General features: G+C 39.2%; 1 protein-coding gene and 1 long non-coding RNA gene across 8 annotated transcripts in view; one reads left to right on the top strand and one right to left on the bottom strand.

The window, feature by feature from the left end:
* Positions 1 to 8,531, top strand: part of GALNT18 (polypeptide N-acetylgalactosaminyltransferase 18) — a 252,867-nt gene extending 244,336 nt beyond the window's left edge. For both annotated transcript variants that reach the window (XM_075048094.1, XM_075048089.1), the window contains one exon: positions 8,048 to 8,531. In XM_075048094.1, the coding sequence (XP_074904195.1) occupies positions 8,048 to 8,194 (147 nt within the window). In that variant the 3' untranslated portion in view covers positions 8,195 to 8,531. The remainder of the gene's footprint in view (positions 1 to 8,047) is intronic.
* The window catches only part of LOC142040336 (uncharacterized), a 348,847-nt gene that overhangs the window by 39,699 nt on the left and 285,231 nt on the right, over positions 1 to 23,917 (bottom strand). The gene's annotated exons all lie outside the window — the stretch shown is intronic.

The raw sequence follows: 23,917 nt of genomic DNA, 5'->3' as shown, positions 1-23,917 counted from the left end.
AAAGATTTCCTGGCCACTGCTGATACAGTAATGATTCGTGTTTACTTTCTGAAAAATCCCTAATGATCTTTCCAGTCTGGCTAATGTGTTCTACTCCAAAGCCTGCTTCAATTTTCCTAGTTTTATCACTGTTTTCTGTAGTAAAATGTGTTTTCAGCTATCATATCCTGAAAAGCTTCTTTGTATTTCAGTGAAGACTTGAATTTATTTCTTTGCGAGGTATTATTTTCTTAATCTTGCTATTAACAATGGGCCTTTGTAGTCTGTTATAAATCTATGATAAAATTTTATATATATGTGGAAAATATTACTGATAGGTATAAAACCATACATTCAACTTCTGATTTTTATGCTGTTTCTCTGTAATTTATTTTCTATTCCAATTACATTCTCTGTATGAAACTGCATTTCCTTTTGCCAGGTTGAATTGCTTTTATTTAAATACTTAATAATTAACAGTATTGTGTATTTAACTATTACACCTTTAGATGGCTGTGCTTGGAACCTAGACTGCTCTACATTCCTATAGCCAATCTAGATTAAACAAAACAAAATGATTGTACAGTCCACTAGTTACTAAAACCTAGTTTGGACATACAGATAAGGCTGCATCATTTGATTTGTCACAGCTGTAGTATTAAAAATTTGTTGCAGCAATATAGAAATGTAACATTTATGATTATGTAAATCTGAACACTCACTCAGATGTCTCGGTAGCGGAATGAGTGGAATGAGACAAAGTGTGATGTAGACATTAAATTGTTGTAACTGTTGTATGATGCGTCTAATTCCCTTGTCAGAGGATGTTTCATAGTATTTACTCACTGGGTACCAGCAAGCGGATGAAGACCAGTGCTCAGATGGCTACCTGACAGCAGAACCTAAGTGCATGAGAAGTAGTGAGGAGGAGGAGGGAAAAAAAAAAAAAAAAATATTTTTTTTTTCCCTTAAGAAATGTTTTGGCTGATCCCTATTATAACTTCACCTAAGTTTACATTGTACACAGCAATTAGTTTTGGTTAGTATTGGAGAAATAAATTTACATTTTAAAAGTGTCTGGTAAAGATTCTCATTTGCCTATCTAATTGTAAATAGCAATCTAAAGAGCTGACAGACACCTTTTTAATATATAATACTGCTGTGTATAATATTTCATATACGTAATAGCAGTTAAACGTCCCTTATTTTCACAGTAGCCATATCAAATATATTAGGAACCAAGTGCCTTTGAAGACCAACAGCTAACAATATACTTCACTGAGGAATATTTCAATTTAAATAGTTTAATTTTTGAAAGATTTGAACAACAGAGTATGTTATAGAGTCTGCTTTACTTACAGACCACCTGTTCGCCAAAGAATTAGAAAATTTGTGATACGACTTTAGATTTGAGAAGGAATTAATCAATTGCATATATATACCATTATATATACCTATATCCTTTATAGAACTATGAAGCAGAAATTCTAAACAGTAACATCATCCAATATTTCCAAGCAATGGACAATACTGAAAATACATGAATTACTGTATGGGATAGATTATTCACTTTTTCCTATGAATATTTTCTTAGTGCAGCAACATCCATACAGAAGTGACCACATAGAAGACAAAATGACCTGTAAAAATCGAGTAATTTTTTTTAGGACTAAATTAGGTGTACTAACAGTCACTGAAAATTTACCCCAGTATTCTGGGGAAATGAATGAGAAGACCATGCATTCTGTTTGGAGTGGAGATTATCTGTGTTATATATACCTCAGCATAATTTTTTGATTCAAGTGTATCAAAGCAGTAGCGAAGATTAGAGTTTCTGCCTCCAAGGTAGAGTGAACATGTAAATATTTGAGGTCACTGATTGAGGTACAGATAGAAAGTTACAGACTAGTGAATGCAACGATCTATATAGCATATGTGAGACAAGATTGGATACACTGAGTAACCTTTTAAGACCTTTTCTGAAATAGCCATGGTTAGGCAAGCTGGTAAGAGCACTTCTTTTCTTCTCTTTTAGGTAGAATAACATGAGCTTTAATGTGATGAGCCAATAGTAGGTTTAAACTCTGTAACAAAAGTGTACACTTTATAGAAACTTGTTAAGAAGAGCTATCAGTCTGATTTTCAGTAATGCTGACAACCTCTAGCGTTCATTTAATATCCCTCATTTTTACAAGTGATGAAACCCTGTCTTAAGTTTAATGCCCAAGAGCTTTTACTAGCTTATGAAGCCCTGGTTCGGTCTAAAGCAACAACCTCACTTCCCCATTTTCCCTTTCTACATTGCTTTTTCTGGGAAATTTGGAAACCCAGTACAACAACTTGCAGCTCACAGAACCCATCACACCTACCTAAACACCTGGAATGTCATGGATCACATCTAGCAGATGTGCCAAATACGAACAATGACTAAATTGACCAAGTCAATTAGATGTTGTGAATTACTTATTCAGCTTTAATGATGCCACATATCCACATTTGAATTCTTCCTTTAAAATACCTAAACTATGTGAAGTAGCATCTTTGTTCTTTTCCTGCCGAGTGCCTTTTTGTTCATATATCGAAACACAACCTTGGCAATCTGACTTCAGAGTAACAAAGAACAGAAAATTGGCTCTTGCTGAAGAGAATTCTTATGGAAGAAAATTAGAGAGTAAATATGATGGTAAGTGTCTATTAAATGCAGCCAGAAATAAAAAAGATTTTACACTGCAACCAGTAAAATATCATCTGATTAAAAGGTCTGTCATTCAGTAACCATAAGGTGAGATTTTTCGCAAGAAAACCCATGAGCTGTTCAGAACTTTATGGCTAGATATACATTTACAGAAACTTCTTAATGCATCTTTTGTTGTGAAGTCAAAACATGCTTTGTTTTGAAGGCACTTTAGCTGAGGAGCATAACATGGTATATAACCCCAGTATTGCAGTAGCAGTGGTATGGAGGGGCGGGAGTTCCAGGTTACACAGTGTGTGTACACTACATGTTTCTTTACAAAAAAAAAATTATTTAACACCTGTGGTATTTGCAAAGAAAGCTGTACCAGTGTTCTGTCCCTTCTGTAGCCCTCTGGCTAGGAGGCCTTCTAGAAACTAAAGAAACTTTATGACAGCTTTCAACTAAGCCTGGTTCTGCAAGGACCAATATTCCAGAGAAGACCTATCCCACTTTACTGCCCCGCAGAGCAAACACAGGAAGGGGAGTTTTGGGAACTGTGCATCCAGTACCCCCAAATAAACCAAAACAAAAGCCACAGAACAGTTCAGCAAAGACGGTCTAATTACTTTGCACAGCTTATTAGCACTCCAGCTCTAACCTAGAATATGTAAGTATATACTTGCAACATGCTGCTCTTTCTAAAAGCCAGTTGGTTGGGGGTTTTTTTACATACGACAGACTCACATGGGACTGCCTACCATGCACATTGGACCATCCTTGTACTGCAGTGGTTTGCAGGCACATCAAATGGTATTCTTAGATGCTGTTTTACTGGATAAATTTTACTTTAGTAAAAGGCTTGAAAGGAAACCTCTCACATAATGGTAGATATGCAGAAAGTACAATAATTCTAAAGGAAGTCAAAAGTATTGCTTTCCCACTACGTGTGTTATGTCACATTCCAATAGCTGTTGGTCGTAACAGGATGTGTGACTTGAGATAGTGTTAACATTAAAAGTATGCTTATGAAGCACTCAATCAGTTTTATATGTGTCTAAGGCTACCAGCAGGCGTTGAGAGCATTTGTGCTTCTCTCAGAAATTGCTTCAATTTACGTTGCAAAACCCATCAAGTTTTCAGTCAAACTTGTTAGTGCTGTCACATTCAGTCTATTTTTATAAAATAGTTGACCTGGATATTTATTTATCCTCTTGAGACTTCTACTGCCATCGAGCTGCCTCTCATCATCAATTATCTTAATCCTGATTCTGTTCAACTGGGCAGAATTCCTCTTTAACTTGTTTCAACCTATAGAACTATATTTTATGTATTATGATTAAAGACATTACCCTAGGCTATCAATTTTTTGCCTTTAAATTGGAAAGTAGAGGTCTTACCTAGGATGGGGAAAGGGAACCAGATAGATAGGCAACATGCCTTTCACTTACCCTGAAGTGTAGTATTACAATAAACCATTTTGCTGATCAAGCAGTAAACATGACTGTCAGAGTTTTATACAAGATTTGCTAAATTGTTATTAAAAAAAAAAAAGACTTAACTAAAAGGACACCTTTGTCTGCATTTGGCTTTAGGGTTGCAAATGCTAATGATGACAACAGACTGCAGAAGCCATTCAGGAATACTGTAATTTGGAGGCCCAGCCCATCAGAGCAGCAAAATGTAGTGTTAGCTTTCAGTGTGTCAGTCCTGCTTGCTCCCTGCTTCTTTCCGTGGAGTTACTCAGTTCATGTGCTTTAATGATTAAACACCGTGCTCATTCAGGCCTTGCAACATATAGTGGATGCACTGTCATCACCCCTGGTCGCAGGCTTGCATTAGGCATATGAAGGGGAAAATAAAATGAATACAATTAAGTAGGCTAACAACAGGAAATTTTAAGTAAGTGCTATACAAGCCCCCCTCCTTGTACTTCAAAGCAATTCTTTCATTTCTATCCTTACTGAAAGGAACCAAAGCTGTGTAGACTGCACCCTTTCTGAGGGATTAAGCCCTGGTTCTGCACAGACCTCACATCTCTTAGGCGCTAAATTGTGCTGTTTCTAACAGGACTTGAGCCTTTACATTTCTCTTTGTTGGAAAAAAATAAATCATTCTGCTAAAAGCATCTGTGCTCTCTACAACACTCAATTCACACATATTAGCCACTGCTTAACTTTGGTGTCTCTTTTATGTTCCATATAGCAGCTCCAATGTACTAAGCAGGGTGGCTTTCAGTAGCCACTGCAGAGTGCTTTGCAGCATGTCAAAAAGAGCTGCTTTGGCTTTTTATCTCCCGAGTCACTTGTTTCTGTTAAATAGAAGCCGGATTTCACATGAGGGCATATCAGGAAAAGAGGAGGGGGAGGGCTTTTTTGTGTGGTTTTTTCGGTTGCTTGTTTGTTTTATTTCTTCTTAGGAGTGGTTTACACTTTGTTTATGTAACTGCCTATATTAAAGTATTTTGCATGAATGCATTTACTGTAACATCTATGTGTGCTCTGCATGATTTAGAATAAAGGCAAACCATTGTCTCCGCTGTGAACATCCTCCTCCTTCTACCCCCAAATCCTCAATGGGAATAGAAGGCATTTGGGCCTGTTCAAGTGAAAGAAACCCTTGATCACTGAAACAAATGGGAGTTAGGCAGAAAGAAATTCCAACTCAGCATAACAGTATTTAAGCCTTAGTGCTGTGGCAGAGCTGTAAGTTAGGTGACTAGGCTCCATACAGAGTCCTTGGGGAGGAAAAGTAGGCACCAAAGAACAGGATTCACAAAGCGCAGCCAACAAACTAGATGTTTGCCCCAGCCCAGCTGCTGAAGCCAGCTGGACCTGAGCATCCTACCTCCTTCTTCTTCATGAGCATAAAAGCTGTTCTTAAGATGGACACCACAGAGTTCATTTCACAGAGTTGGGGCAAGAAGAGTTGTACCAGGGAAACACTTGTGGTTTAGCCATCATGCTATACATAAAACAGAGAGAATTAATTCTGTACCTTCACTTATGCTAATAAGTTAGAAATGACAGGAGAGGTCTAAAAGTACCATACCCAGATTCATATCCCAGGTCCAAAAATCAGGCAAGTAATGGAACTGAACTAATCTTCCATAACTGGTTAGTTTTCTGACAAGACAGAAAGCAGGAGAACTTCTTTCTCCTGCTTCCTTAGCACAAGATCTGAGCTGAGGAGGTCTTAGACACCAAAACTGAGACAAGGACTAACTGATAAATGAAAGATACAGAACTAGTTAACTTAAATGACAGCAAGACAAGCACCTCCAGCATCAGCTGGAAGCACAAGGAACTTGATCTCAGTTTTGGGTTTAAGCAGAAGCACTTGTGGTAAACTGTAATTCCCAATTTAAACCCAGAGAGCTGAACCTGGGTGCCATGCAACACTGACTCTATGCAGAGAAAAAAACCATAATCAACAGTTTTCATTAAGAATAGAAACCATATGTTTTGCTGGAAGAAAATAACAAAACACCAGAACTGTTTCTTTTGGCAATGAGAAAATATACATTACTTTGGTGTTTCATATCTAAAAGACCTAATTCAAAGCTCATTGAATTCATTTGGGGAAAAAAACCAAAAAAAACCAAAAAAACCCAAACCAAACCAAACCAAAACAAACAAAAAAAAAACAATCTCACCACAGTGAGCTTTAGAAGGCCAAAGTAACTTGCGGGGGGTGGGGGTGGGGGTGTTTAGGATAAGGGAACAAATAGCATATAATAAAGCTTTGACAAATTTCCCATCCTAGTTTCTTCAAATTTCCTGTATGTCAAGCAGTTTTATTGCTTCTAGATAGCTTAGAGTTTATGCTCCCACCAGATACCCAAATTTAACTACCGTTATTAATATGAATGTCAATAATAGTTATACAGCAGTAGGAAAATACAGTTCACTCAGCATTTCGTTATGGAGGTACATTAAAATGCCTACTGTATGCCTGTCTGTCTAGTAAAGTAATCAGTGAAAATTGTATCTAGACTGCACATAGGCCTACCAAGGAGGATTTATAGGAGCCTCATGTTTTGAATTTTGTGGATTATTCTAGAAATGGTCTCTCTCTTACCCAAAGCCATATTTAAAACTTAGAGCTTTCAAGCCTAATTCTCTATTTCATTAGCCAGGTTCAAAAAATGTTTTTAGAAGTCACTTCCCAGACAAAGTACTTACTATTACTGGTAGGATAGGAGGAGAGGAGACCCACTGTCTGAATGAAGCAGAACCTGTACTGAATGGCACAAGCTACCCTTGCCTGAGGAACAGCCTTCTCTGAAAAAGCAAACTAAGCATTTCTATGGAATTTATGTCAATATCCTTGTGATTATAATAGAAATCTATCACAGTTATGACTTTCTAATGCAAGGTATAACACAGACTTGAACAAAATCGATGAGGTGGTTTTTCTGTACGGGGTTGGGTACTTGTTTGGGTTTTTTTCATAGCAACTATTTTTTCCCCACTGTACAAATAACTAATCTAAATGTGGCTGCTTTTTCCATACTCCAGCTGTACTAATCTGTACTGACTTACACTCCATTCTTTGATTTGCAGATTAAGCCAGTAATTCTCTACTACACAAGTCCGACTCTCAGACTTCTGTGCGAATTACTCTACTCTGTATATCTTGGAAGAAACTTCCCTGACACTAATGTGTACAAGTTATCTATTATCTTTATTGGACAAGAGAGAGGGTGAAAGAACCAACTGAAACAAGAATTAATGGAAAAAAGTGTCATTTATGTCACCTACATGATGATTTAATTGTAATTTAGGTCTATAGTTAACTGTGTGATAGCCCCAGTGATTTAAGGTTTGCTGCAATTCAACAACGAAGGTAGGGCTTTAATATGGCAGTATTAAGCTGAGAATTGAATAGAGTCAATACTGAGAGTTACCAACATAAGATTATAAAAGACAGTTCATTTCAGAATTCAAAGAATAAATGATTTTTTGCATTTTATCCTACATACAGGACACCCCTGCCCCAGGCAGCGGTCCTCTTTTGCCTTTTTTTGATGTTTCAAAGGTACAGCAGAGCCACTAAGCTAGGTAACTGAAGCAAACAGGAAAGCTTTTGGCTCATGGTAAGCATGGCTAGAAACACAACTCGATTCTAGAAACCCCATTTACTGAAATAGTAACCAGGAATTGAGGCTATTCCAGACTGCATCAGAGATTAAACCTGCTGGTGACAGAGGGAACCTTCACTTCAAACCCAACCTACTGCTTATCTTGTCTCTAACTGAAACGTTTTTCACAGTAGCAGTGCATTTAGTAGATGGACATTGGAATGTTCTCTAATCTATATTATCACACAGTAGCAATGCAACAAGTTCACAATGTTTAATCCAAACACTTTTTTTTTTCCCCATCTTTAAAGGGAGGTCCAATCCAGAATCGAAAATCCAAGCGTTGCCTGGAATTGCAGGAAAACAATGAAAATGAATTTGGATTTCAACTCATCCTTCAGAAATGCACTGGACAACGCTGGTCTATAACAAATGTCCTGAAAAGCTTGTCATCATAGCAGACTCAATTTTTACCCATTGCTTTTGCTACTGTGTAGCAAATATTGCGTTGTTGCCTGCTGTACTATATTCCTCTCACCCCTCACTGCCCTCCACTTCCTTCTCTCCTCTTTTTTGTCCCTTTGATTTTATTTTGTGAGTGTGTGGAAATTGGGTTTGTGGGCTGAAAATAAGACATTTTTATTTCACAATGGTGTTTTCATGGCATTTATAGAGATGCTGAATGACAGGTGATGGGTAGGCTATCCTAAAATATTTTACAATTGTAAATAGGAAACAAATGGAGAATATTTATAACTCAAACTTTTATTGAATAAAAAAGTCCAAACACTATTACTGTCTAGCTGTCTCCATGGAAATCCATTTGGAAGTTAAGTGGTGGTTTCATTGTTTTCATTAACTGAAGCCTGATCTCGGCAAGTTGTTGCCAAGTGTCAGTACTCTCCAGACTTGTAGTAAAATGTCCTACCTGCACACTAGTAGATACAGTGAGGGAGGATTTTCTCCTTTCGCCCTCTAGGGAGACCTGTCTAGGTCACTGTAGCTATTAGTGTGCAAATATGGGGGGAGGCGTGGTGTGGTGTGTGGAGGTGTATAGGTGTATCATATGCACTCACGTACTTTTCCTCACCAGTACTACTAAGTAAAACCACAGAGAGAACTCCAGGGTTCAAGTGAGGGGAAGAGAATTAATTAAAAAGAAGAAAAAAAAAAAAGCTACAAGAGAAAAACAGCAGCTACTGGAAGAAAAATACAAAAAAAACCCCTGACATTTCTCAATGGGTTGGCCTCCGTTTCAATGGCTGCACTTTCCTTTCAATTTTTCATAGTTCTTACAACTTTTTTCTTTTTTTTAAATGCACTGTTCCCTGGCTACCACAGACTTGGATAAAAATGGCTTCATCCAAGAGCAACAGCAAAAAGCATGAATTCACTCTGCCTTTCTCCCTACCTTTAAGGAGGTGTGAGTGCAATGCCATATCACTTCATCTCAGCTAAGACTGGGATGAGGAGAGGAAGAAACAATCTGATGAGCTAAACCAGAACAGTAGGATTACTGGCCTCTTTATTTCCAGCTGCTTTTATTTGTATGTAAATTCCCTTTCTTTTATTACTCTATTTGTTCTTTTTATTCTGTTGTTTGTTACCTTAAGTAACAGGCATAGCCTCTTTTGGAGCTGGTTATGTGCCAAACTGTCTTTTACAGGCTGGCTTCACGTTCAGGACCAGCTAGCAGTATTGTTTCTTATGACTGTTTAATAAGTCACGTGGCATGTTAATTACATGTGTCCAACCTTCTGCTATATATAGTTACCATACATCTGCTTCTCAGAGGAGAAAACGCTGAGCCAACAACAGGAAAACAGTAACAGCCAATAAAGACAGGGTTAACACCTGCACTTTGACCGACTTCAGAGGTCCCTCAGGCCTGTTTGAGTGAAAACTCCCATTAAAATTAGAACCCTGAAAGAGCATCAATAACCTGAGCGTCCAGGTACCACAGCTAGACAAGGTAAAGCAGCTTTAATTTTACCCTGTAGAGAAAACAGGAGGTTGCTACACAAGCAAGCCCAGCCTCCTGCGTACTGGAGCACGTGCAGTGTCCCGACAGGAGAAGGCTCAGTACATGGCATGCAGAGCCATTTTGAGCATTCCCAAGTTCCACCACTGACCAACTGGACTTACTTTTCACAGGCATTCCAGATGAATGAGGAGGAAACTGCATGTTCAGACAGAGAAAAAGCACAGAACTTGTACAGAGTAGCTCACATAAACAAAGCTTCCTTTCAGTAAAGATACCAAGACTTCAGTGCATGGAGACGCAGCCATTAAGGGAAAAACAAGTAGTATGGATCAAACCAGTCTCCTCTCGATTCTTACAGGCCTCCTGCACTCTGACCAGTCACTTTTTGTTTTGGTGCTTTTGGGTTTTTTTTATGAGCACTAGAGTGAGATGCCTGGCAAAGACTTAAAAGTGAAAGGGAGGAGCTGAGCTGAGCTCTGGACTGGTTTATTTCATACCAAAATGAATATTGTATGTCTAGCATCTGCCCAAAGAAGATTGTAGTTATTACCAATTACATTGCAGCAATGTCCTGATGTTCACTGCTAAGTGAAAAACAACCCAAACACTTAAGTGAGCCATGTAGCCTCACCAAACCATGTTTGGTGCTATCCAGCCATACCTCCCAGCTACACACCAGTTCTAAGTCTGCTGCTCCCCTTGATTCCCATGGGACCTGCACTGAGGAACAGTTTTCTTCTGCTTCTGCAGACCAGAACAACATTACCAAGAATCCCTCAAAATAAACATGGGGGGTGGGGGGTGGGGAGCAGGGATGACGACACGATAATGGCACGGACTTAAATCCAGACTTGAAATATTACTTTATACTACAGCAATTCAGCTATGCGTAAAATACCTGCATTTTAATATCCTTTTACCTTTGTTTTGTATCATAAATATTTTTATATGATAACTTGTAGAAAAAGGGAGATGGGTTTAAATGTGTGACTAAGCCTACTAAAATGGTATAGTAGAAATTATGAATGTACATAAGCAGCACTATTATTGTGCACTTTGAGACCTAAGGTCTCAGAACAGATTTTCTTTGACATGCCTCTTCTCTTGGAAGAGAGAGAAAAACAGAGCAGAACAAGCAGAACTGAAGGACGTAGCCATCTTTTGCTAGACATGCACTCACTCTTAGTCATGAACTGCCTCATCACCAGTTTGCTTTTCAGATACACAGGAACTACATAGATACAGCAGCAGTGCCTCACACTGTAAAAGACAAGTAATCGCCGTACTAAGTGAAAAATAAAACTCATCTTCATTTTCTGGAAAATTACAGAATATTATTCAACCATAAGTTGCCTCAAACGATCAAAAACATTCCCAAATCTACCTCTGCAATGATTTGGTTTTGTTTTTTTTTTTTTAAATTGTTTTAAAGACGGAAAGCTAGCACTTAAGGGCAAAAAAGAGCACTGTTCCAGAAGTCATATACCTCCTCACCCAAGTATGGCCAGAGATGAAGACGACCAGAAAGATCCAGTCAGCTCCTTCTTCCTCATGCTGCTATAGAACTGCTCCCAATATATTTTGATGAGTTTTTCTTGACAAGTAACAACAGTGTATCTACTAGCAGGTAAGGATATCCTGACAATTAAACAAAAAAGAAAATTTCAAGCTACCCTAAGCCTTCCTCCTACTGTACTTCTTCAAATATTTATGGATAACTTACACTTAGCTTCCTCTATCTCCTCAGCTATCATTCAGCCAAATTGTTATACCAGGATATCACTTACAGTACAGAAACTTACAGTTTCTCAAAGCTATAAGAATTTCACTATGTGTCCTCTCACAACATCTGCATGTGGGATAAGGCACCAGCAACAAGGAGGAAAGGAGCTGTGCTGATGACGTGAGCACAACATGCAGAAAAGAACACTTTCATGTCCTTGGGGAGAAGATACTAGGGTTTGGCTTGTATCAGAGATCCCTAGGTAATACTTCTGGAGATGAGCTGTACAGTCTTCAGAAGAGATCCAGGTTCTAGAAATTTATTCATGTATTTGTTTATTTTTACAAAGCTAGAGGTATTCAGGAGCATGGAGTAACAAGACCATACTTGTTCATTCCCAGCTAGAACTCAGACAAAAGAATACAAAAGTGCCCTCACCTGCTTGGTCTTTCCATGCTTGCTAACATCTGTTGGGAGTGACTGTGCAGAATAGGGCTTAGCATTGTCCTCTTTTGCTACGGAAGAGGCAGCTATTTTTGGTTTCATCTTTTTGAAAGACCAAAATTTAATCCACCAACAGCAGGGCTTAGTTGTACTACCTTCTGTGTCTTTGCTAAAAAGAAGTTAATCAGTCAACACCCATCACTGAACTTTTTTTATGTATGTTGATCAAGAGGTGATAATTAAGCAAGTAGCTGTCACAAGTCATTCTGTAGTGGGTAGCACTGAATACTCAGCCAGAGATACAGAGGAAGGGAAACATTGAGATTTCAAGGTCACACATCAGTAGAATGCACCACAATTTTGTTTACACCCTAAATTATATATATTTGTGTGTGTGTATATATATATCTCTACATGTTGTGGTTTAAGCCTAGCCAGCAACTAAGCACCATGCAGCCGCTCACTCGCTCACGCCCCCCACTCCTCCGCAGAGGGATGGGGAGGAGAATCGAAAGAAAAAGCTAAAACCTTGCGGGTTGAGATAAGGACAGTTTAACAGGACAACACAAGGAGAAAAATAACAACAACAATATTACTAATAAACGAATGCATAAAGCACATGATGCACAATGCAGTTTCTCACCATCTGGAACCCAATGCTCAGCCCATTCCGGAGCTGTGATCCTCCTCCCCACCCAGCCAGCTCCCCTGGTTATATACTGGGCATGACATCATATGGTGTTGAATAACCCTTTGACTAGTTCGGGTCAGCTATCCTGGCTATGCCTTCTCCCAGCTTCCGTGAAAATTAACTCTATCCCAGCCAAACCCAGGACACTACACCCCCAAATATATATATATATATATATAAAATTATATATAAACGTAAGCATGCATGTACACACTCACATACTGACTGTTTACTGGAGAAAAAAAAAAAATCACATTAAAGTGCACTTCATCCAACCACAGTCTTGAGGACATCGAAACAAGACACCAAAATGGAACGTTTGGATCACAGTTTTATCACTGTGCTACCCAGAATACTTGCAGCACTACTTCTGGTTTTAACATGGACAAAAAAGCAGAACATAACATCATCATATTTCAACTTTTGTTCAAATAGATATTAAAGATTTTCCAGAGGGTTAAGGCAGAATAACTTCTCAAAACCAGAATACAAAATAGTTGTGCTAAACAGAGGCTCAGGAGGCAATCATTAAAGCTTTTGAATAACAGTGTGTTCTCTACTGATTTCTGTAGTATTTCTTAAATTACACGCACACCTCGCTTTTATCATGAAAATGCTTAAAAGTGCAGAACATGATGCTCAGGAATGTCATTCACAGCTATATTCTGAAACAGCAAAGCAATGTATTTTTGTTTATTGACTAACATTAGTTTTCCATTGCCAGGTGGAAGTGACTATTTTACCTGAATTCAGTCTTCTTATGTATGGTCTCAGAAGGGGATCTTTGTGACAAACCATCTGAAAACTTCTTGTAACACCACAGAAATATACCTTTCATCATATTATTTCCAGTGAAGTAGCCTCATTTGAAGCGCATATATGATAGGACAGAATTTTCCAGTTAAAAGAATATATATATATTTCCATCTTACGATATGAAAACAACAAATATTTATATTACTTGCCAGAGGTAAATGCAATTTTCATTCAGCTTTTAAAACGAAGAGTGATTCTAAGGAAACTCTGAACCACTCTTTAGAAGGTGAAGACTGCTCAGATCTAAAAGCAAGTATTAAGAGGTTACGTCTATCCTTTCAACTCTGCTGACATCCTTGGTCAGTGGTCCTCTGTGTGGGTGGTATGGATTTTTTTATAAACAATAGCACACAAAATTTTTAAAATACTGATGCTGTCTTACTAGTAGAAAGCTCTACAAAATCCTGCCTCTTCTGCCAGCTAAACTTGGGTGTCCCATATCCAAAGTCCACAGCTATCCAACAATCTCTTGCTCACTCATTTATCCACAAAAGGGAAGTCAGATTGTCCAGCTAATTCCAGGGGGTTATTCATGCCTCAGCTTTTGGGGACATAAAAATGCATCTCCTTGGCCAAAAGCAGCAACTCAGTAAATCTGTAGTAGAGTGAATCTAGTCCCCAGGCCTCAAGCACAGCACAGAGCACACTGGCTGCAGAGGTTTGCCACCTCTCAGCTAGGCCAGAGAATGAAGAGAAAGCTCTTGTCAGCACACACAAAGAATACCATAAGCCTCAGCTTGTCATTTTGGCTGATGTAGCTCCCTTAACTTCTCTCATTGTTAAAATCACTTGTATCTCAGTGGTTTATTTCCCCACCTTTAACACTTGCTCTAGAACTGGCATACTAACAGTTAACCTCAGGAAGATCTGTTCGTTTTCTGAAAACACAGATAGGAAATGAAATACCTGTATTTAAAGTGCCCATATGTGACAGTGATTCTCATACCAGTTGTGAATATTTTGCTGCAGATGACATTGACAAAAAAGCATTCATTTCAATTCTAAACATACCACCAAAGGCTACGTTCTTATCTTCAGCCTCTGTTCATAAGGGTTTTCTGTGCATTGTATTTTTGTTATTTACCATTATTTTATAATTTTCTGTAGTCTCCTAGACATTGTTCAGCTATATAGCGAAAAGTAAGTCTTTTATCACTTAAGTTCCAGATGCTCTGGAAATGCTTGCAGTTAAAGAGGAGATACTATAAATATATCCCAAACTTCTGTCGCAAGTATGTCTACAGATCATCTTGAATAACCAGTGACAAATCACAAACTGAAAGCTCCTACCACTTCCCACAGTCTGAAGATCACCGAGCAGTTCTTACTCAAATCCAGAGCCAAACATTAGCATGAAAATACTGAAACGCTGTGCAAGCTGCTGTGCCAATACCTGCTAGTAACAGGCATGAATCTTCACCTACTATAAAGTAGTACACATACATTGACTTTGAAGAACAGCATCAATTCTGTATTATGAGGAATTGGCTTGGATCCCCAAAGCAAGACTCATGCTGAATTCCACAAATAACCCCTGTTTATACAGGTGTGTAAGTGGTGTTCAGAACTCACACTTGCACTGTAAACCTATACAAAAAATGATCTTACCAGCTAAATTGGATGCTGAGAATACCTTTCTGAAGAGTTGAAAAAGTACAACACAAGCACTGCAAGGACACAAGAATTAAAAATTTTCCTATGAACAACTTTCCAAAATAGATCTTGTGTTCTCAAGTATTTATGCTGAACATAGCTAGTCAGATTTGGCAGCCACTTGGAGAGAGCTTGTTTTATTAAGAGATGAAGAAAGATCAACACTATGCTAGAGAAGTAAATCACCTGGATTTTTACTGTTCCTCACATGCTTTGCTATTGAGCACATTTTACCTGGGTACCCATCACACAAGAAAAAAAAAAACAAACCACAAAAACAGTAGCAGTAGTAACTTTAAATTTCTGGCAGGTATCACTTTTCTAAACTGTCTTATTTTCCTATTCTAAATAAGTAGAGTCCAAACTTTAACTGAATTACTCTGAAGCCACACCGGCTGGCTGTGTATTAGATACCTAATCCTTCTGCCTGCAGCTGAATGCAATGCATGCCACGTCCATTTTTCCAATCTGTGTATATTGGGCCTAGGCATCTTACTGTTATGATTTCTATGTATTTAGTAGTCAAGAAAGTTAAATAAAAAGCCTCTGTACTCTGAAATTTGATAGCAGAGAGACAGAAATATTCAAGATGACACTTGAGACTTAAAACAGTTCATATTTAAACCACTGTATTGTTCCATAGCATGACTTTGTCTACTTGATCTCACAATCAATAACTGCTGTCAAGGATGGCAAATTTAAATAATTCTGCTTCTTAAAAGTGATGCTTTCGCGTATTAAATCCTTGACTGAAGTTTCCTGGGAGAGATTAAATCACATGGAGCTTTCATCATCTGAAAAGATCTGAAAGAACATTGTGTATCGTATCTAAGCTCACAAGTCAAGGTTTACTGATGTAGTTTCAGAAGCCTGTCTATTCAGTTAGACGTTAGATTGTCTGCAGAAGCTATAATTTACTTTATGGAAAACATTCTCATGCACTTTCATGAAGGATGAGTATTATCAGATAATCAAATTAGCTAGAGAGCTATCATCTTTTCTTGTATATCAATTTCTGTGGGACCACTTGAAGAGTCACATGCTTACCAGGAGGAACATGGTTATTAAAAACTGAGTCTTGATTATTAATTGAATTATGGCCTATTGATCCATACCTTTCTTTTACCTCAATACAACATGTGGCACTGTTAAGGGAACTGTAGAATCAACAGACTATTAAGGATTACTATACTAGTCAGAGGTACAGGAAAATTGAATTTTCCAGCAGATTTGCTGACAAGTCACACCTCACACTTCCCCACAGAGCACTCTCCGATACCTATATATCAATGATTTTAAAAACGATCAGCTGTGTCAGAGTTCAATAGTCTCTTAAAATCATGGCTGCTAATTTGCCTTTTTGATAGTGAGACTGCTGGAAGGAAGCTGCAGGAGTGTAATAGGCCAGCAATTCCCTCTGTATCCAGGCATGGTTGGGACTGCATGAAGAGGGAATAAGACAGGGTATAGGGACACAGACTCAGGTTGCTCCATGGTGCAACTCCTAGGAATCCTTGGATGCAACTACAGTTTCTTCCTTGTATGATTACATAATGCTGCACATTTTGCTCTCCAATTTTCTTTATCAGTTGATCTTTCCAGATCAAAGTAGCAGCATGCTAGTCTTAATTAATTAATTGTGTCCTGCCTCTTGTGCTGACATAACATCAGTTTGTGCTTAACAGTTATTTGTATTCAAACACTGAAGAACAAGAGAATTAAAGTCTGCTCAAAATTATTGCCTACTCATAAAGCCAAACTTTACAGCTCAGAATGCGCTTTGCTTTTTTCCCCACTATGCCCAAGAAGCCATCATGTACATGAGTGAGTATTCTAAGTTCTCTGGCTCCTTCAGTACGTTACTTATGGGTTCTGTATACCTGGCCACAGCTTTTCTCCTTTTCATTGAAGAGATGTTGTTACCATGGGATGAACAAGGAGCTTTGCTTGCAGTCCAGAGCTCACTTTTGCCTTTAAAACATTCGAGAAAATGAGTTTCATGAGTGCTAATTTGTGAAAAATTTTTGCATTTGGCTCCCAAACTAGTGTATGCTATCAGAGACCGCTCTCTAGTTCTTTGATCCAACAGAAAGGTTTGAATAGTACACAGCATATGGCAAAAGAAACACATAGTCAATATCTTACCATCTTTATAAAAGTGGTACTAACATGATGGATGTGTCTTTGAAGTGGTCTAGAACTTCTCATCTATGTAAAGACAGAATATAATACTTCAAAGTCAGAGAGCAAACAAGAATACTTTCTTCTGCTATCACAAATGTCCCTTGGAGCTCATAGCTGAAGCAGCAAAGCACAATTGTAGATATTGATGATTTAATAACATCAGCAGAGAAGCAGCTATCTAGTTAGAATGAAGGCGCAGAAAAAACAATATGGAAGAGAAGAGGAAGAAAAGGCTGATCAGACAGCTTACACTTGCCTAAAGCTAGTTTATTTCCTGATATAAAAGTCAGCACAAAGCCATGTATGGTGAGACAGGCATGTGCTGATATTCATATAGCTGTTTAACCTCTGCAACTTAGGCATTTTCCATCCTTTCTCCAGTCGTCAAGTGCTGAACTGCTGATGCTAAAGCTAGAAATCCATCACAATGGAGATGCTGACCCTAGCTATTTTTCCACATGACACCAGTGTTTAAGTCGGAAGTAGCACCTGTATTACCCTTGCTTTTAAAAAACTGAGCAGAAATCCCTCTGGCATAATATGTGCCAACAGTTGCCTGTGAAATGGCAATGGTTTATATGACACCTTTCTGACCTCTGCAAGTGCTCTACTGTTACAGTAATAACCACGACAATAATAGAATAAAACAAAGTTGAAAACTATAAAAGGAAACAGCAAAACTGAAACAAAAAACTGAGGAAAAAATTAGTCCAAGTCAAACCTTGAAGCCAAACAAGCTGTATTGGTTTTATGTGGCAAGGTTTTGGTAGCGGGGGGGGGTTACAGGGGTGGCTTCTGTAAGAAGCTGCTGGAAGCTTCCCCTGTGTTCAAGAGAGAGCGAGCCCATACCAGCCGGCTCTAAGATGGACCCGCCGCCGGCCAAGGCCGAGCCAATCAGTGATAGTGGTAACGCCTCTGTGATAACATTTTTAAGAAGGAAAAAAAGTTGGGAGAGTGAGAAACAGCCGCCGGAGAGAGGAGTGAGAACATGCAAGAGAAACAAGCCTGCGGACACCAAGGTCAGCGAAGAAGGAGGGGAGGAGATGCTCCAGGCGCCGGAGCGAAGATTCCCCTGCAGCCCGTGGGGAAGACCCTAGTGAGGCAGGCTGTCCCCCTGCAGCCCAGGGAGGTCCACAGTGGAGCAGATCTCCACCTGCAGCCCGTGGAGGACCCCACGCCGGAGCAGGTGGGTTCCCGAAGGAGGCTGTGACCCCGTGGGAACCCCGCGCTGGAGCAGGCTCCTGGCAGGACCTGCGGATCTGCGGAGAGAGGAGCCGTGGAGCAGGTTTTCTGGCAGGACTTGTGACCCCGTGGGGGACCCGCGCTGGAGCAGTGTGCTCCTGAAGGACTGCACACCGTGGAAAGGACCCATGCTGGAGCAGTTCGTGAAGAACTGCAGCCCGTGGGAATGGCCCACGTTGGAGACGTTCGTGGAGGACTGTCTCCCGTGGGTGGGACCCCACGCTGGAGCAGGGGAAGAGTGTGATGAGCCCTCACCCTGAGGAGGTGAAGCGGCAGAAAATAACGTGTGATGACCATAAACCCCATCCCTGTCCCCCTTGTGCCGCTGGGGGGGCTTGGTGGAGAAATCCGGGAGTGAAGTTGTGCCCGGGAAGAAGGGAGGGGTGGTGGGAAGGTGTTCTGAGATTTCGTTTTATTTCTCATTACCTTACTCTGGCTGATTTGTAATAAATTGAGCTAATTTTCCCTAAGCTGAGTCTGTTTTGCCCGTGACAGTAATTAGTGAATGATCTCTCCTGTCCTTATCTCGACCTGCAAGCTTTTGTTATATTTTTCTCTCCCCTGTCCAGCTGAGGATGAGGGAGTGATAGAACGGCTCTGGTGGGCACATGGCGTTCAGCACAAGCACACACAAGTTTGCAGGTAAACTGCAGACAAATGTCCAAATGCAAACCTAATTTTACAACTGGAAGGTATTGCGCTTGTGGGACTATCCACAGAGGTAATACAAACATTGCTGCAGGTATTCTTAAATTGCCCATTAAGCACACAGGCAACAGTTTCTGTCTGACTCTTGTCAGAAATTTGGATAGGACCTCTAGACACTCAGTAAATGACACACATCACACTTCCCTGGGAGCAGCACATAGAGATTTGGCTACCAAGATTGACATGCGAAACCATCTGGCTGTACTTTCAGCCAGGCCTTCTGGGTACCGAGAGGTTTGGAAATAGTGTTCTGATCCTGTGTCTATCTGTGTGCAATCTGTCTGCATTTATGGGCAGCCCTTCCTTCCCTATCCCCTAGGGAAGGGGGAGGTTAACTTAAAACACATTACCAGAATCCTCATCTTACTACTTGGCAACGGGGAGCATCTTGCTCTCCCATTCTATCAGTCACATGCAGTTAAGCAAAAAAGATTTTTGCCCTCCCAAACAGTAGAGTAGAAATACTGATAAAGATACTGCAATAGTTGCCGTAACAACTGCTTTTAACTGCAATTGTAGTAAGGAATACAATTTCTTTTTTGTCCACAGACTAACAATATCTTTATTATTGCTAAGTAGATCTTTGTAAAGAGCTGAATTCTTTTAAAGCTGTTACTCTTGAGCATGTATTTTAGATCTGCAAGCATAAAAGGGGGGTGCCTTTTGCTGTTCAGAAGAATAACAATTCTAGTTAATACCTTAGGTCCTGGTATATGGTTCTCCAACTTCCAGTCCACATATATACATAAAACACAAGAATTTTTCAGCAAATGAGATTTGGCTTTACTGAAACAGAGGTAACATCTATCAACTTGTTGGTAGGAGAACATTGCTTGTGCTTCACAGGTAGCTTGAGTCAATTTTTGTCTTCTGCATAAGTTCCAGTAATCAGTAACAGCACAAGGCAACACTGACCATAACAGCGATAAAAATATTTTCCTTTCACTCTTTATCCACCAGATTATAAAAAGGGGGCAGGGGCTGAATTTTGCTTTATTTTGTCATTTTTGAAGACTGCACTTTTCAGAGATTCAGTTGTTCCCAATCCACTCTACGCAAACAGGGAATGCTACCACAGCAGCTGGTTTGGCCTGAAACAGTTGCTACAGACCAGGAAGGGAGAACCATGTACAGTTATGGCTGCAGACACTCACTGCTATTCAGGAAGGGTCAGAGAGAGAGAGAGAGTTGAAAAGAGAACCAGGTTTGTTGGCAAAGGGCATGAGACACACAGGGGTAACAAATCTGTCCTCCAAAGTGCAACATCTTGCAGGAGAAACATGGCGACAAGTGACAGCTTCATAGATCACAAAACAATTCACAGTTCTTAATGGCAGGAGGGATTCTCAAATTGTTCAGCCTTGCCTCTTGCCTAACAGAGGCTGTGCCACACATAAGACAGGGTGCTGAGGGTTAAGTGTTAGGTGTGAGCAGTGGATACAAAGGGCGTAAGATACAAAGTCCATTTTAAGGTGACTGAAAAGCTTCCAGTATCTGGGTACGTATATGCTGGAGAGAGAGAATGCACATAGATTTTTGCAAAGTCCTGGAAGAATATAACCTGTTTAATAGCTAGTCACTGAGAAAACTAGCTAGCACAGCCTTCTGGTTATTTATTATTTCTTTTAAAGTCCCAAAGGCAATTATCTGCAATTATGTTGCAGATTCTTTTTAGTGCTGCACTCTGTCTACTTGTAGCACCTTAGAAAACAAGTAATTCCGTGTCCCTTATGCAAGCAAGCACCATGGCCACTGGCTATACACAGCAGGAATCCAGTTGGTTTTTACAGCTGTTCCTAGAAGTACCTAACATCACAGTTCTGCAAATAACTATTTTGACAACTTGGTAATTCAGGGTCAGCCCTGCTCTCCTCACTCCTGCAGGTACTTGGACAACTTCACAACAGCACTGTCGTTTCTCATCCAACAGCAGAGAATACCATTTTCGTTTTTTAATATATTCTGCAAACTGGTAATTTAACACAGCCTATGCATTCAAGTATTACTTCCTCTGGAAGAAACTCCCCAACAAATCATCCCAAGGAATTGTTTCATGGGATGTATCTTATTGCTATATATATTTACATATAGCAATTAGCAACTGCTAATTTTAACTGCTAACTGTATTCAGGGAAGCATTTGCAAATGCATTTGAAGAGACAGCAATACAATATGCATGAACTATTGTTTTCTACAAGGCTCTTTTCCCAGTAGCCAATCTAATGGACACCAATATTCCAATAAAAGGCTCCTTAGCTTCTCTATATTTAGTCTGTATGCTGTCCAACGTGCACTGACAGGCCAGATTACTTAGCTACTGCCTTCTACATCAAGACCACTTCATAAATGCTCTTCTGTGAGCTGTATCTACTAAACATCCAAAATTATCTGCCTCTAAATACTTCTCTGTAGTGATGCATTCAGATCAGTTAAGTCAACATACCTAATTCCAGTTATTTGCTATTGAATCAAAACACCACGTTTTTTGTAAAGAAGCAATACACAAATAGTCATTCAGAGTTTTCCTAAAGACAGATTGGGCAAGAACCCAGGACGGACATGAGGTTTCAGTCAATAATGATGTTATACAATTATAAGACCAAGAACTACAGCTATTTGAACCTAGCAATCATTTACCTTTTCAGAATTGATACCTTGTAATTGCTGACCATTTTGGTACAGCAGCAATTCCACAGGTATACTGAACTTAATTTTATATTATTATAATGAAGTATTTACACTTACCATAGATTAAACAATAGTAAGGATACATCTCAATGTTTCAACCTTGCAGTCAAGAGACTGGATATAATTAGTCAGGGGAGGAAAAAAGAAAATAAAAGAGAAAAGCTTTTTATTTTTTTTTTTCCAAAATCCAGACTGTTGATAAACAGCTGTATTATATGACATTATATCATTTAAAGTATTTCTGGAGAAGTACTAACCAGGCCTCACAGTTTAAAAATAAATCAGTCAATCAAAGTACATCTGAATACCAAGCTGCATTGTTCACAATTCCTTCTCAGACCTTGACAAATACAGGTACTCAAGCCTGAGTGAAGTATTTTCTCATTGAGATTTTAGTCACTGTTGTCTATTGGCCAGCTTTGCTTTGCAGGCTTTCTGTGAAACCAAACTTAAAACACTTGCAGTTTTTGTTACGTGGAATTTGTTAGTCTAAAAGGACTTTCAGTGAAATTTGTAAAGAAAAACACTGAAAATTTATATTAAAACATTAGGAAAAGAAAATTTTGTATGAGTTCAAAGAAAATAAAGTGCTTAATTTCAGTAATTAGTTGATTAAACACCGACTCCTGCCCTGACCTAGGTTTTGCTTAGTATGTGCTCATCTTTCTACAAAGAAAAATGCTTCTGCTGTACCTGGTTCCTTTTTCAAGCTTCAGCTTCACCAAAAATTTACTAGGTACAGAACTATGGGATGTAATTCCTGAAGATGTGACCAGGTATGTTCTCTGAACCCTCATAAAGGTATAGTCACTACTCAAAAACAGCTGGAGGAGAAGGTGTGCCTGTTTTCCCTTTTTATCAGCAGTTGACCATTCACACTGACGTGGCAGTTATATTAAATAGCCTTCTTTCTGGAGGAATAAAAACCCTATTTCCCCAACTTTCAGGGGAGTGACTTTCCTAACAACACCTTTTTAAAGTAGTCTTGCAAGGGTTTTCTCCTCTTCAGTGTATTTTATCACACTGTTTCTAAGTTACTGCAGTGCAACCATATTTGATGAAGAAAAATTAAAGCTACTGCTGCCACCATCTCTGCTAACCCACAGATGTCTGGTGCAGCACTTTATCACAAGCCAAAGGTTTCAGGGAACCTACTTTTTAAGAATACCAGCAGCATGTTCCTATTGTTACCATGCCAAAACATCTGTTCATCAACATTATTCATATTTTATGAATAATACGGCGAGCTAACTGATACTGCAGAGCTAGCAGGTGGAGTGCTGTGCTAGAGATGTGGAAAGTTCTCCAATCATCTTTTTTCAAAGTCTAATTTTGGCTAGAAAAACAAAAATCCATGCTGAGGGAAGTTCTCCTCTTAGTTACACTGCTGCTAATTTGCCCCTTTCTGTTGACTCTTAAGTGTTGTCAATTCTGATCATCTCGACATCTTCTAAGGCATTTTGAACAACTGACCTCACAGTGTTTGTCAACCATCATATTTAACTTTAGCCATGGTTGGCAGCCAGTCAACATTTGAGTGGCTACTATGTTGTATGTAAGATGCATGTTAAATGAGCATTTAATAAATTCTTTTTCCTTCCCATTCCAACAAGAGGTTTGGCTTGGTTTTCTCATCTGAACATCTTGAAACAATACTACTAGAATGTTTGACTTTGCCGTTGCTTTACCATACAGTGGGTAGCTGTCACATAAGAAGAACGTAAAGAATAAATCAATGTCACTTGTAAGGCAAGTATGAATCATATCCTCAGCACATGTCCAGTTCTCTGCCAAGTAAATTCAGAGTATAGCATAGGATATGTTAATTAATTAATAAAATTGATATTTGGAACAGAAAGCATCCTTATCATGCAAGATGAAGCACAGGCTGAAACATTTTCAAAAAATCTCAGATGACTTATGACAACTCTAATAAGCTCACTGATAGTGCCCCTCCCATCTAAGGATTTCAAAGCTCTTTGCAGATTAAATGCCTTTGAGGTACATCATTAGTCTTCCCATTTGGCAGAGAACTTAAGTAGCTTCCC

Source organism: Buteo buteo, chromosome 16, assembly GCF_964188355.1.
Source record: "Buteo buteo chromosome 16, bButBut1.hap1.1, whole genome shotgun sequence".
Classification (NCBI taxonomy): domain Eukaryota; kingdom Metazoa; phylum Chordata; class Aves; order Accipitriformes; family Accipitridae; genus Buteo; species Buteo buteo.
The sequence above is the reverse complement of the archived record's forward strand: the minus strand, read 5'-3'. Positions and strand labels throughout refer to the sequence as shown.